Source organism: Stegostoma tigrinum, chromosome 30 (assembly GCF_030684315.1).
Source record: "Stegostoma tigrinum isolate sSteTig4 chromosome 30, sSteTig4.hap1, whole genome shotgun sequence".
In the NCBI taxonomy this organism is placed as follows: Eukaryota; Metazoa; Chordata; class Chondrichthyes; order Orectolobiformes; family Stegostomatidae; genus Stegostoma; species Stegostoma tigrinum.
In genome coordinates, this window is record NC_081383.1 from 43454755 (window position 1) to 43470873 (window position 16119).

The window sequence follows — 16119 nt, forward strand, 5'->3', positions numbered from 1 at the left end:
TGTTTCCACACTGTAGGAAATCTAATCTAATCTAAGAACACATCTACATCTGCCTTAAATATACTCAGTGACTTGGCTTCCCCAGCCCTTTGCAGCAATGAGTTCCATCAATTCACCACTGAAGAAATTCCTCCTCGTATCCATTCTAAAGAGGTGTGCTATCATTCTGAGGCTGTGCTCTTGGATTCTGGTCTCTCCTACTAATGGAAACATCTTCCTCACATGCATTCTATGTTCCATGTTCTATTCCACACAGGCCTTTCAGTATTCAGTAAGTTTCAATCAGATCTCCTGTAATCCTTCTAAACTCTATTTGAGTGCAGATCCAAAGTCTTCAGCCAAGCCTTACATAATAAGTCCTTCATCCCCACAATCATTCTTATAAACCTTCTCTGGACCCTCACAAGGCCAGCATATCCTTCCTTAGATACGGGGCCCAAAACTGCTCGCAATATTCCAAATGTGGTCTGAGCAGAGTCTTATGCAGACCCAGTAGTTTATCCCTCTCTTGTATTCTAGCCCTCTGGAAATGAATACTAGCATTCTATTGGCATTCCTAACTGTCTACTAAACCTACATGATAACCTTAAGAGATTTCTGAACTCAGACACTTAATTCCCTTTGTGTTTCAGATTTTGAGTCATAGAGTCATAGAGATTTACTGCTTGTAAACAGACCATTCATTCCACTCGTTCATGCCGATCAGATATTCTACATTACTCTAGTCCCTTTTCCCAGCATTTTGCCCAAATCCTTCTAAACCCTTTCTATTCATATATCCAACCAGATGCCTTTTAAATGTTGTAATTGTACCCGCCTCTGCCACTTCCTCTGGCAGCTCATTCCATACACACACCACCCTCTGCATGAAGAAGTTGCCCCTTAGGCCCATTTTAAATCTTTCCCTTCTCACCTTAAACCCATGCCCTCTAGTTTTAGACACCCTTACCCTGGGGAAAGACCTTGATTATTCACCCTATCCATGCCCTCATGCTCTTATAAACTTCTATTGAGTCACCTCTCATTTCTGGAGATTTTAACCATTTAGAAAGTATTCTATGCCTCTACTATTCAAACATTTTATTCCGTCCATCCCTTCTGAGTCAACTCACCTAGCCTGTCCAAGTCCTTCTGTAGCCTCCTTGCCTCCCCAACACTATCTGTTTCTCCACCTATTGTTGTACATCTAAGGAAGGAAGTGCTGGCCTTAGAGGGAGACGAGAGGAGGTTTACAAGAATCATCCCAGGGATGAAGGGCTTGACCCGTAGAGGGGCATTGTGGACTCGGTGTCTGTTCTCGATAGATCTTAAAAAGATGAGGTGAGATCCCGTTGAAACATTGATAAAAGGATTGGAAAACAGGAAATGGAGTCAGAAGGAATGGGTAATTTTCAACTTGACAAACTAGTTGAATGTCACAGGGATTGGTGTTGGGACAAAACTATTTACAAACTATAATAAATAACTTAGGTGGGAAAGTAAGCTGTGAGAAGGATACAAAGTATCTCTGAAGTGATATGATAGGTTAAGTGAGTGAGATATAATTGGGAAGATGCAGGTAATGTGGGAAGATCTGAGGTTGTCCACTTTGGGAGAAAGAAGAGAAAAGCAAAATATTTTTAACTGTTGGGGAACTGCAGAATGCTGATATACAGAGGAATATGGGTCTCCTGGTAGATGACTGTCAAGGGGTAGGTGTGTAGATGGAGTGCATAATGAGGAAGATAAATGGAATGTTGACCTTTGTTCATCAACCGAGCAGTATTGTGATAGATAAAGAAGTGGGGCTAAAAAGGCTGATAGAGAAGTTACCAGGCCTAGATGAGATGCATCCTGGATGGCTAAGAGAGGTACGGGAGCAAACTGCAGAGCCATTGACAGAAACTTTCCAAGCTTTTCTAAACACAGGATTAGTCCCAGGGGACTGGAAGATTGCAAATGTGATGCCGAGGCTCTGGATAGTCCTGGAACCCACAGACCTGTCAGCTTGATGTCAGCAGTGGGAATACAGATGGATAAGATAATCTAAATATACACTTTGAGAGAAATAAGTTAATACTAGATAATCAACATGGCTTTTTCAAGGGTAGGTCATGCCTGACAATGTATTTTGAGTGCTTTGACAAGGTGACATAGGCAGTAGATGAGGGTAGTGCTGTGGATGGTGCGTATTTGGACTTTCAGAAAGCATTTGATACAATGCCACGTGGCAAGCTGGGTACCAAATTAGAAATGTTTGGGATTGATGGGTCCTTGGCAGCTTGGATAGAAGTTGGCTAAAAGTTAGGAAACAGAGGGAGGTATACTTGGGCATTTCTCAGATTCAGTTCTGAGGAAGGGTCACCAGACCTGAAACATTAACTCTGACTCTTTTCTTCACAAATGCTGCTAGACCTGCTGAGCTTTGCTAGTAACTTCTGTTTTTATTTCTCAAACTGGATTTGAATGTGGTGATCCCCAGGGACTGGTGTTGAGTCCCTTGCTTTTTCATATTAGTTTAAATGATTTGGAGATGAAGGTTGAGGGCAAGATCTCTAAATTTGCAGATGATATTAAGCTAGGGAGATTGGACACTGAGCGACTTCAAGTGGACATCAATAAGTTAGCCAAATTGGTTGGACACCTGGCAGATGAGTTTCAATGCATAAGAAGAAGCATGGAGAGACAACAGAGGGTCAATGGTACAACTTTGAAGGGAGTTCAAGAACAGAGGGACCTCAGGGCTCAAGTGCATAATTCTGTGATGGTGGCCAGGCATTTTGCAACATTTGTTACGAAGGTTTATAGGATCCTTGGATTTATAAATAGAGACATGGAGTTCAAAAGCAAAGAAGTGATGTTCCACATCTACAAATCATTGGTCAGACCACATTTGGAGTGTTGTGGTCCTTAAAGAAGGATGCTAAAGCCCTGGAGAAAGTGCAAAGGAGACTTAGTAGAATCATGCTAGGAATGAGGCATTTTAAAAACAGAAAAGATTAGAGAAATTGGGCTTATTGTCCTTGGTACAGAGAGGATTTAAAGGTGACCTTGTTGAGGTTTTCAAAATTATGAACAATTTTGACAGGGTAAATAAAGATATCCTGTTTTCCCTGATTGTTATGTCAGTAACTAAGGGGTCACAATTTCAAGGTTGTCTGCAAGATAACTAGGAGTGTGGTGAGGAGAAACTTCTTTACTCAGAGAATTGTTAGGATTTGGAATCTTTTGCCTGGGAGAATGTTGAAGATAGATTCCATAGGAGGTTCAGAAGAGACCAGGATTTGTATTTGAAAGAGCTACGGAGATAGGTCTGGAGAATAAGATTGGCTGGGTAGCCCTTTCAGAGTCATTTTAGACCACAATTGGTCAAATAGCCTCCTTCTGTATTGTAAAATTCCATGATTCCATGCCTCCAGATGATTTATGGCATTTCCAACAGTGCTCATGTTTAACAGGTTTCTTGTCAGAGTGAACATTTTGATATGCCAGCAGATAAGAATAACTAACAGTGGCCATAAAGAGAAATCCAAAAGGAAACAATATTCTCGTCAGTCTGTGGTCAAGCTCCCACAGAACCGGGAGTTTTAATTTGAGTTTCAGCAGTTGTTGCTGGATCTCCCCAGGGTTTGGAAGCTGCAGTACGTCTCTCCCTGCTACACCCTCTCCGAGTTTTCTCTTGGTGTTTTCCTGCTGCTGGAGTTGCATGTGAAACAAACTGTTTTTCTGAATTTGTCTTTATCAGGTGTGTGTTTATGGGATGTTATTACACTGGAACAGTTAAGTAGTAGTAGTTATTGCGTCTATTATTTTGTTAAGCATTTTGATGGAGTTACAGCTCAGTCAATTCTTTTCACTTCTATTGTATTTTACCTTTAGCGTAAGAATAAAGTGTGTTTCGCTTCATGTTGAATAGTTTGACCTATTGAATTACATCCAGAGCCTTACGTTTACCTCTAAGATAAAAGTTAGGATCTCGGTCACCTCCTTAATATATTTTGAAGGGGTCCATAGCAGATGCTACTCTGTCAATCAATCATGTTTCTCAATCCCATTCTCCTGCCTCCTCCCCATAATCCTTGATCCCCTTACCAATCAAGAACCTGTCTATCTCAGCCTTAAAGACAGTCAAGGGCTTGGCCTCTGCAGCATTGACTTCCATATATCCGTCCTGAAAGGGAAATTTTGCTGAGCAAATACACTGGAATTTTACGAGGATATAATTTGTAGAGTTAATGGCAGGAGCCATGGATATAGTTTCCTTGGACTTTCAGAAGGCTTTCGATAAGGCCCCTCAAAAGTGATCAGCGAGTAAAATTAAAGCATATGTGAATGGATTGTGTTACTGATGTGAATAGATAAATGGATGGCAGACAGGAAATAATAAAAAAGGAATAAATGGGTCCTTTCTGGGTGGCAGCTAGTGACCAGTGGGGTAGCAGAGAGATCTCAGTGCTTGGTCCCCAGCTATTCATGATATATACTCATATTGTGACTTATATGAAGGAACTAATGCAATATTTTCAAGTAACAGGTGACAAAGTTAGTAGGGGGTGGAGTGTTGGGCTTTTGAGGGACCTAACTGTGAGGAAGATGGAGAGAAATTCAGTGTGATTTTGTTCCATTTGAGTGCAGATGAAGAACAATTTGGATAAATGGATGGTCATCAACTTTTGTACAGAGAACAGAAATGCAGATTATTGTCTGAATGGAGGTAGATTGGGAAACGGGGATGGTGGTGCACTAAGGCCTGGCTGTCATTGTGCGCAAAGTTACTGGAAGGGTGAACATACAGAGACTGTTCCTGATGGCTGGAAGGTCCAGAACCAGGGGTCATCAGATGGGTCAGGCTATATAGGGCTAATATCAGAAGTTTCTTCATCCAAGTATTCTTGACTCTGTGGAATTCCCTGCCATTAAAAGTGGTTAACTTAAAAACATTGAATTTTTTCAAGGAGGAGTTAAATATAGTTCGTAGGGCTGAAGTGATCAAAGGATTTGGGACAAAGAGGGAATGGAGTACTCAGTTGGGTGATTTGCCATGTTATTAGAGTCATAGAGACATGCAGCACAGAAACAGGCCCTTCGATCCAAATCGTCCATGCTGACCAAGTTTCCCAAACTAAACTAGTCCCTGATGATAACTAGCTCTCTGATGAAGGGCCTAGGCCCGAAATATCAGCTTTTGTGCTCCTGAGATGCTGCTTGGCCTGCTGTGTTCATCCAGCTCCACACTTCGTTACCTTGGATTCTCCAGCATCTGCAGTTCCCATTATCTCTAGTCCCAGTTGCCTGTGCTTGGCCCATATCTCTCCAGACTGTTTCTATTCATGTCCCTGTCCAAATGTATTTTAAACATTGTAACTGTACCTGCACCTACCATTTCCTCTGGTAGTTCATTCCACATACGACCCGCTCTCTGTGTAAAACAGTTGCCCCTCAGTGCCATTTTGAATCATTCTTCTCTTGAGGAAGGGTCTAGGCCCGAAACATCAGTCTTCCTGCTCCTCTTATGCTGCTTGGTCTGCTGCGTTCATCCAGATCTACACCTTGTTATCTTAAAAATATGCCCCATAGTTTTGAACTCCCTGGCCCTAGGGAAAAAATCTTTGCTGTCCACCCTATCTACACTCTTCATGATTTTATAAACCTATGTAATGTCATCCCTCAACTTCCAACGCTCCAGTGAAAAATGCCCCAGCGTGTTCAACCTCTCCCTATATCTCAAACCCTCTAGTCCCAACAACATGTTAGTGAATATGTTCTGAAGCTTCTCCAATTTAATAATATCCTTCCTATAGTAGGGTGTCCAGAACTACATAGAGTCCTCCAGAAGTAGCCTCACCAATGTCCTGTGCAAACTCAATATGATGTCCCAACTTCTATACTAAGTGGTCTGAGCGCTGAAGACAAGTGTTCTAAACATCTTCTTAACCGCCCTTTCTACCTGTGATGCAACTTTAAAAAAAACTATGCACCTGAACCTTTAAGTCTATCTGTTTCACAGCACTACCCAGGGCCTTACCATTAACTGTATAACTCCTGCCCTTGTTCACTTTACCAAAATGCAAAACCTTGCATTTATCCAAATTAAAGTCCTTCTGCCACTCCTCAGCCCATTGACTCAATTGATCGAGATCCCTTTTTAATCTTAATAACATTCTTTGCTGTCCAATGTACCACAAATTTTGGTGTCATCCACAAACTTACTAATCATGCTTCCTATATTCTCATCCAAATTGTTGATATTAAATGATGAACATCAGCGGACCCAGCATTGATCCCCGTGGAACACTGCAGGCCACAGGCCTCCAGCCCAAAATACTTCCACCATCACCCTCTGTCTCCTACCATCAAGCTAATTTTGTATCCAATTGACAAGCTCTCTCTGAATCATATGCGATTTGACTTTACTGATCAGTCTGCCATGTGGAATCTTGTCAAAAGCTTTACAAAAGCCCATGTGGACAACGTCTACCACTCTGCCATGATCAATCCTTTTGGGTATGCTCTCACAAAACACAATCAAACTTGTGAGACATGGTTTCCTATGCACAAAGCTATCTTGAATGATGGAACAAGATCAAAGGGTCGAATGGCCTACTTCTGCTCCTGTTTTCAAGGTTGTTTCTGCGTTTGTTTCAAGAAGAATTTATTATAAAAGCAGCAAAGATTTGCTCCAACTGTATAGAGAGTGCTGAGATCACACCTACCATATTGAGTGCAGTTTTGGTCTCTTTACTTAAGGAGGGATTTACTTGTATTGAATCAGTCAGAAAAAGTTGATTAGACTGATTACTGGAATGAAGGGACTGTAATATGATAAAAGTTTGAATAGGTTAAGCCTAAGTTCAGTGGAATTTAGATGTATGAGAAGTGATCTTATAAGATTCCAACCTAGGGCTGAAACAAGGAGAAATTTCTTCTCTCATAGGGTCATTGAATGTTCTCCCACAGCCTGCAATCGAGGCCGCATTGTTGAGTACATTCAAGGCTGAATTGGACAAGTTTTTGATCAATAAGGGAATCAGAGGCTATTGGAGACAAGAAACATGGAGTAAGTCCAGAAATGAATCCGCAATGATCTATGTTGAATGGTGGACTAGACTTCAAGGCCAAATGGCCCCTTCCTGCTCCAGAAGGCATTGGAGCTGGGAAGGAATGTGATTCCATGAATAACAGCTTCTCTTTGGCTCCTCAACTTTTGCAGTGAGCATCAACAGGCTAACTGACTGGCACAGATCCATAATTTGCCCAAAAATTTCATGGTACTGGACAGCAAGTGCAAAAGGACTTGACTATTTTTCCCCTTAAAACAGGGGGTGCAACGAGTTCGACTGCAGTAACTCAGCACAGATCGGGTGCTAAGGTTCAGACTTCCTCAGTTATGAGAAGCTTATGACTCAGCTTGCCATACAAACATACAAATTTACTGAATGAATTCACTAGCAAAATGATTTGGTTTAGGTGCTGTTTGATGGGCTCTTACCTGTGCATTCTTCTTCTCCTTGTGAAGGTCACTCAGAGCAAGTTGAACTGCTTCAACATTGTTGCGAATCTTCTGAAGCTGATGTTGTAAATGGTTCTAAAGTGAGAACATCGAAGACATTGCAAACATTATGAAAGCCAGGTTTGACTGCAAAGGATGATTGTCACCGTGTTATGATGGTTTCATATTTAATCACTTTTATGGAAAGGTGACTTAGAGGGATTGTGGATGCTTTTTTAAATAGAGGTCAGTTAAAAAGTATCTGAAGCCTTTTTCTAACAAGGCAATTCTTGTCTTCTCATAACTGCTCATTTCCTGGAGTCTTCCCATTTGAGTTTACAATTGGTCAGATCCCAGTTTCTGTTTGTAGATGTTGTTTGGAATAATTTGGGACTGATGAAAGACAGAAATTTGCCAGTTCAGCTCCTCCATCTCTGGAAAAGAACCCTTGTTGCATGTTCAGTGCAGTATCTTGAGCCCTTGTCCCGTTAAAAGCTTCTGAAAGAGTTTGTCAACATTTCATGAGTGATAGTGTCTACAAAGATCCCAGAGGCCACTGCATGTGTTCCAGCATATCAGACAAACAGTCTTCAGAGCATCTTAAACATTATTCTTTTTGCTTTCAAGAGCTAAGAATTCTTAGCCAAAAGAATTTGATTTTTTTAAATCTGCAGACAGAAACCCATTTTTTTCACTTTTACCAGGCATGTGCATATGAATTCCTCTGTTTTAGGATTTCAAAAAGGAGCATTAATATTTTCAGATTGCAAACTGCGTGTTACCCAAGTTTGCATCTTCATGGTATAAATTTTGTTTTACAGCAAATCAACAAGCTTGTGCTCATTAATAAAAATATATTGGTGGGTCTTTTTTATTTTAAGTCTAACGTGGACAAAGCATCAGATTAACCATAACAGGAACCTGGAAAAACAACTATACTGATGTTGTGTGGTTAACCATCTTGGCCACAGAACCATTTCCATTTTGGTCTTAATAAAATCAAGATGCATGGTAGAAAGCATTACATAGCTCACATTAGAAACATTCACTATTGAGTAGAATTGAAGACTTATGCAAAAATAGCAAGTGTCATGAAAACCAAAGGAGAAATCAAAAGTACAAAGGATACTCAATAAGAAACCAAGCAAGGAGAGTGCAGAAGCGGAAAACCATTGGCCTACTTGTAGCCAGAGAATTATCAGTCTGGTCCTTACAGCCAAAAGATTGCCTTTGATAGAAATAGGGTACAGGATTAGACATAAGACATGATACCAGTACAAAGGGGAATCAGTTTGTCACTGTTGGAAGCACTTTCATCTCTGGTCAGAGGATTCCAGGCTGACGCTAAGGGAATTTTACATCATTCTATCCTTCAGGTCAGATGTTGTTATTCCAATAATTCAGTTGGGCATTGAAGGTCCTACTCAAAGAACAGAACATTCTGATACCACGGGTAACATTTCTCCCTTAGTCAATATTATCAGAACTGCTGTGTGAGACATTGTTGGGCCAAAATGGCACCTCTAAAGGTAGTTAATTACAGGAAAAGATTTTAAATGCTATAATGTGTTTGGCACCAGGTGAAGCAGCTTTGACAATCTGCCATGACCTTGCTGGTCTAGAGGATGTTTTTGACTATTCACCGTCTTCTAAGACTTCCGAGATCCTTCATCACCTGGAAACATTAACTCTAATTCTCTCTCCATAGGCACTGCAGACCCCCAGCCCCTGAGTATTTCCAGCATTTTCTCTTTTCAGATTCCTAACATCTGCAGTACTTTGTTCTTATGGTTTTGTTTTGATAATATCCAAATCTAACTTTTCAAGAAAAGATGGTGTTAAGCTTCTCGAGTGGTGCCGGGCTGCACTCACCCAGGCAAGTGGGGAATATTTCACCATGCTCCTGATCTGTGTCTCATAGATGGTGGACAGGCTTTGAGTCAGGAGGTGAGTTACTCTCTGTAGGATTCCTGGCTTCTGACCTGCTCTTACAGCCTTTGTATTTACACAGCTTGTCCAGTTCAGTTTCTGGTCAGTGATAACCTACAGGATGTTGACAGTGGGGGATTTAGTGATGCTAATACCTAAATATCAAGAGACTATGGTTAGATTCTCTCTTGCTTGAGATAGTCATTGCCTGGCATTTGTTTGGTGTGAATGTTACTAGCTACTTGTCAGCCCAAATTTGAATATTATCCAGGTCTTTCTGCATTTGAACATTGTCTGAGTCGGAGTTCTGAACGGCAGTGAACATTGTGCAATCATCACCAAACATCCCCCCCTTCTGATCTTACGATGGAGAGAAGATCATTGATGAAGCAGCTGAAGATGACTGGGCCGAGGACACTACCCTGAGGAACTCCTGCAGAGATGTCCTGGAGCTGAGATAACCGACCTCCCACAACTACCACCATCTTCCCTGTGCCAGTATGACTCCACCCACCGCAGGACAGTTTTCTCCCGATATCCATTGATTCCAGTTTTAATGGGGATCCTCGATTCCACACTCGGTCGAATGCAGGCTCGATATCAAGGCCTGTCCCTCTCCCCTCACTTCTGGAATTCAGCTCTTCTTTCCATGCTTGGACCAAGTCTGTAATGAGGTCAGGAGCTGAGTGGCCCTGGCAGAACCCAAATTGGACGTCACTGAGCAGGTTATTGCAGAGAAGGTGCTGCTTAATAGCAGCAGTAACACCTTCCAATTTTGATCCATTGATGATGATTGACAGCAGACTAATGGGACTAGACTGGCTTGGATTTGTCCTGCACAGGATATACCTGGGTAATCTTCCATAAATCCAAATAAATTCCAGTGTTACAGCTGTACTGGAACAGCACGATTAGGAGCACAGCTAATTCTGGAGAACAAGTCTTCAGTACTATTGCTGGAATGTTGTCAGGGCCTATAGCCTTTGCAGAATCCAGTGTTTCTTGATATCATGTGGAATGAATCAAATTGGCTGAAGACTGGTTTCAGTGATGCTGGGACCACTCGAGGCGGTGAGAGGGATCACTCCCCAGCTACTTCTGGCTGAAGAACTTTGCAAAGCTTCAGCCTTGTCTTTTGCATGTACAGGGCTCCTCCATTATTGACAGTGGGGGTATTTGTGGAGCCTCCTCCTCCAGGGTTTAGAAGTTTAGGATTCCAGCTTAGAAGAACGAGAGGAGATCTAATTGAGGTATATACGACACTAAAGGAGATTGACAAAATAGATGCAGAGAGGATGTTCCCTCAGAGTCATAAAATCATACAGCACAGAAACAGACCCTTCAGTCCAACCAGTCCACATCGAACAACATTTCAAATCAGACTAGTCCCACCTGCCTGCTCCTGCCCATATCCCTCCAGACCTTAGAATGCGAGGTCATAGCTTTTGGAGAAGGGGTAGCAATTATAAAACAGAGGTAAGGAGAAATTACTTTACTTAAAGGCTCGTGAATCTGGGGAATTCACAATCCAAGAGTGCATGGATGTTGAAGCATCGAACATGTTGAAGGTAGAACAGGTTTTTAATTAGTAACAGGTTAAAGGGTCATAGACAGAGGGCAGGAAGGTGGAGTGGAGGCCAATCTGAAATCAGCTTTGATTGCATTAAATGGCAGAGCAGGCTCAAGGGGCTGAATTGTCAAGCCCTGCTCCCGGTTCTTATGCTCCAGTGAGTTGATTTAACATCCACCACCATTCATGACTAAATGTGGCAGGACTGTAGAGCTTAGACCTGACTCATTGGTGAGAAACTGTGGCTCAGTGGGTAGCACTGCTGCCTCACAGTTTTAGGGACCTGGGTTCAATTCTACCCTCCTGAGGAGTTTGCACATTCTCCCCATGTCTGCATAGTTCCTTCCGGGTGCTCTGGTTTCCTCCCCCAGTACAAAGACGTGCAGTTCAAATGGATTGGCCATTGCCCATAGGGACGAAGGTTGCACAGGTTGGGTGGGTTATCCATGGGAAATGCAGGGTTACAGGGATAGAGTAGGAGGCTGGGTCTGGGTGGGATGCTCTTCAGGGGGAATGAATGGCCTGCTTCCAAACTGTAGGAATTCTATGAATTGCTTAGCACTGTTGCTTACTCTGAATTGGCGTGCAAGTAGTCCTGTTTGGTACCACCAGGTTGACATGTCCTTTTTAGGTTTGTAACTCACTCAGAGATAGTAAGAACTGCCGATGCTGGAGTCAGAGATAACACAGTGTGGTGCTGGAGGAACACAGCAGGCCAGGCGGAGGAGCAGCAAAGTTGACGCTTTGGGCCAGGGCTCTTTTTCAGAAATGGGCACTGGACTACCCCATTTCTAAAGAAAGGCCCCAACCTGAAACATCAGCTTTCCTGCTCCTCTGTTGCTGCCTGGCCTGCTGTGTTCGTCCAGCTCCACACTGTGTTGTCTCATTTTCAGGTTTGCCTGGTGCGGCTGTTGACATGGCCTTCCTGCACTCTCCATTGAACCCAGGTTGATCCCCTGGCTTGATGGTAATTTGGTGGTGGTGGTGGTGGTAGTGAAAGGGGGGGGGATAGAGATATGCTGGGCCATGAGGTTACAGATTGTGCTGGAATACAATTCTGCTGCTGTTGATGGCCCAATAGTTGCTATATGTGTTTGACGTCAGTATCGTTTAGCATGGTGATAGTGCCACGTAAGGCAAGTATTCTCAATGTTAAGGCGGGACTTTGTCTCCACAAGGATTGTGTGGCAGTCACTCTTACAGATTCTGTCTTGGACAATGACAAACGTGTCTGCAGCCAGCAGAATGTCAAGAATGAGGTCAGCTATGTTTTTCTGTCTTGTTGATACAGCTATGACCTCTAGGTCTTAGCAGTTCTGTGTTGCCAAGCCAATCTTGATGGTGCACACTGAAATCCCCCACCCCATTCTGAACTTTTGCTACTGTCAGTGCTTCCTCCAGGTGTCATTCAATGTGGAGGAGTACCAATTCATAAGCTGAGGGAGGATGCTATATCTTAATTAGCAGGAGGTTTTCTCGCCCATCTTTAGTCTGAAGCCACGCGACATCATGGAGCTTGGAACCAATGTTAAAGACTCTCAAAGGCATTCCCTTCTAACTGGACATACCCAGGGGTGGTGATGGTGGTGTCCGCGATAATATCAGCTAAGGTATGAATTGGTGAGTATGGCTATGTCAGGCTGTAAGACAGCTCTCCCACTTTTGGCACTTGCCCGCAGATGTTAGTAAGGAGAGCTTTACAGGATCAACAGGTTTTGCTGTTGTCACTTCAGGTGTTTTGATCGATACTGGATGGTCCATCTGGTTTTATTTTGTTTTAGAGACTTTCCAGCAATTGATACAACTGTATGGGAATTGGTGGGCTGTTAAAAGTCAACCACATTACTGTGGGTCTGGAGTCACATGTAGGCCAGGCCAGTAAGAATGGCAGATTTCTTTCCTTAAAGGGCATTAGTGAACCAGACGGGTTTTTATGACAATTATGACATAAAAATCATGAGATTTTTCATTCCAAAGAATTCAAATTCCACTATCTACCAAACACAGGTCCCTAGAACATTGTCTTGAGTTTCTGTATTACAAATCCACTGACAATGCCACTAAGCTAACACCTCACATCTCTTCACTGCTCCATTGCTGGAGTTGGTGCTTTCAGCCAACTAAGTTGTACACTCTATGTTCTTTCCTGAAGATCTCTGTCTCTACATCTCCCACTCCCTCTAAGATACTTCTAAAAACCTTCGTCTTCCTCCCCCAACAAATACGGCCTATTAGCAAGTTTTTAAAGAGTCTTCAAAAAATTTTCTGCTTTAAAAAGTACAAATAACATCAGTGCAGGTTAAGAAAATATAAAAGAAGCAGACAATTCTGAAAAATGGAGTATTTCTGATCACCTGGAATCATTAACTTGGCTTCTCTCTCTACAGATGTTGCCAGATCTGAGTACCTTCAGTATTTAGTTTTTATTTCAGATTTCCAGCATCCGCAAGATTTGGTTTTTGTCCTAACATATTTTAAAACTGGTCTAAATTACATAGAACTCAATGGATATTCTATATTCATAGAAAATCAAAAAACATAGACACATAGAAAACAGGAGCAGGAGGCGGCCATTTGGCCCTTCAAGCCTGCTCCACCATTCTTCACGCTCATGGCTGATCATCCAACTCAATAGCCTAATCCTGCTTTCTCCCCATATCCTTTGATCCCATTCACCCCGAGTGCTACACCCAGTCGCCTCTTGAATACATTCAATATTTTGGCATCAACTACTCCCTGTGGTAATGAATTCTACAGGCTCACCAACCTTTGGGTGAAGAAATGCCTCCTTATCTTTGTCCTAAACGGTCTACCGTGAATCTTCACACTATGACCCCTGCTTCTAGACACACCCACCTCAGGAACATACTCCCAGCATCTACCCTGTCTAGTCCCATTAGAATTTTACAAGTCTCTATGTGATCCGTCCTCATTCACCTGAATTCCAGCAAAAACAATCCTAACTTGGTCAATCTCACCTCATATGTCAGTCCCACAATCCTTGGAATCAGCCTGGTAGACCTTCACTGCATTCTCTCGAGAGCAAGAGCATCCTTCCTCAGAAAGGGAGACCAAAACTGCACTCAATATTCTTGGTGTGGCCCCACCAAGGCCCTGTATAACTGCACAACACATCTCCACTCCTGTACTCAAACAACAAATGATTTCTCACTTCTCTCGTTAACAGCCACATGAGGCCAGCAATTCTTCAAGTTTAGTGTTTCCCCACCCTAACCAGTGGGGAATGCTCTATGCTGGTCCTCATAGAATTCCTACAATGTGGATCATTGGCCCATCAAGTCCACATCGACCCTCCAAAGAGCATCCCACCCAATGCAATCCTTGTAACCCTGCATTTCTCATTGTTAATCTATCTAGCCTGCACATCTTTGTACTGTGGGAGGAAATGGGAGCACCTGGAGGAAACCCACGCAGACACGAGAATAATGAGAAAACTCCACAAAGACAGTCGCCCGAGGGACCCTGGGACCCTGGCGCTGTGAGACAGCAGTGAGCCTTTGTGCTGCTTAGTTTCCTGCTGGTTGCTATTCTCAATATTTTACAAAATTATAGTCATGTTTCCACTTTCTAAATATTCACAGCCACAATTGGGCTTGGCCTAACGAATGATCAAAGTATGTAGAATATAAATTAAAAGTAAAAAAAAAAATCACAAGCCGAATTAAGTCATCATTATATCACTAACATTCCTTTTACTAAAATTTCAGTAACAAGCTGTTGCATCAGGTAGGTCATAACCCTAATGCCATGTTACATTGGTATCATTAGACACAATGGTAAATTGAAAAGGGATGGAAATAAATGTGCAGATACCTCACCATCTTTAAATCAACTCTTCCTTAATGTGGTTAGTAACACAGTTTTGCAGCGATTATCACACACTCACCCTGAGCTCCTTCTCTCCCTCGCTGATGCTCCCACAGTTGTGGCCCTTGTGTTTCCCAAACACAGTGCAGAGTGTGCAGACACACACCTTATCCTCCTTACAGTAAATCTTCAGCAGCTCTTGGTGTTCTGAACATTTCCACTGGGATATGTCTGCAGTGGGATCTACAAGGAGATGGCTTTTGAACACAGAGCTCTCGGTGTGATGTCTGAGGTGTTCTGGGCACATGGAAGCTTCACACTTCAGGCAGGTCTTCACCGCTGGGCGCAGTTTCTCAGTGCAATAGTTACACAGAACAGCATCCTGAGACACCTCCAGAGCCAGGTATTTCTGAACGATATTCGCCAACTTAAAGTTCCTCTCAAGGCCGGGCCTCTCGGTGTACTCTGCTCTGCATTCGGGACAGCAGTAAGGGGCTGCAACTGTGTCATTCCACGTCTCCTCAATGCAGCTTCGACAGAAGCTGTGTTTACAGTCGAGTATCACAGGGTCTGTGTAAATCTCCAGACAGATAGCACAGGTTAATTCCTCCCCTAAAGCCTCCTGGGCTAAACCAGTTGCCATGTTCATTTCGGGGCTCCCTAAAATGCGTGCTGCTGTGTTACTGAAATTTACCTAAATGACAACAACAGCCTAGATCAGCAAAACATCTAGTGTTTGATCCCTTGTGAATAGGGTGTGTAAGCGCACCTGTTAGCAGCTATTCATGGCTGATATACTGAATAGTGGGTTTAGGATATTAACACGCAGGAACAGAGCAAAGGAGATTCACTAATTCACTTGATAACTAAATAATTGTAACAAAAAACATTCTTCTTATTGTCAAAACAAGACCGGGTTAATAGGTGTCAAATCAAAATACAATAAAAAGGATGAAACTCAGGATGTCAGGCAGCATCTAAAGGTAATGATGAATGTTAATTCAGGAATATCCCTTGTTCATAATTGAATAATATCATAGAGTGAGGGAAAGGAGCTAGACCAAATAATATCAAGGACAGAATAAGCTGCAAGTGATTGCAGTTAAATACACAGAATGAACTGACAGCAACAATGAGAGCAGTTGCAATGGAAAATATTGGAGAAAAAGAAGAGATGCACAACAACATTTACACTTAATAAGCACCTTTCATGTAATAAAGTGCCTGAAGGCATGTTACAGAAGATTATAAAAACAAAGCATAATGTCATTCCAGACTAGGAATTTTTTGTCAGGTGACAGAAAACTTGGTCAAATTTGTAGGT

At 42.5% G+C, this 16119-nt stretch overlaps 1 protein-coding gene across 3 annotated transcripts in view; it reads right to left on the reverse strand.

The window, feature by feature from the left end:
* LOC125465989 (E3 ubiquitin/ISG15 ligase TRIM25-like) overlaps positions 1-15461 on the reverse strand; it is a 30700-nt gene extending 15239 nt beyond the window's left edge. For all 3 annotated transcript variants that reach the window (XM_048560057.2, XM_048560056.2, XM_048560058.2), the window contains exons 1-2: positions 14875-15461; positions 7469-7564 (exon numbers count right to left, since the gene is read on the reverse strand). In XM_048560057.2, the coding sequence (XP_048416014.1) occupies positions 7469-7564; positions 14875-15444 (666 nt within the window). In that variant the 5' untranslated portion in view covers positions 15445-15461. The remainder of the gene's footprint in view (positions 1-7468; positions 7565-14874) is intronic.
* Positions 15462-16119: the final 658 nt, after the last annotated feature.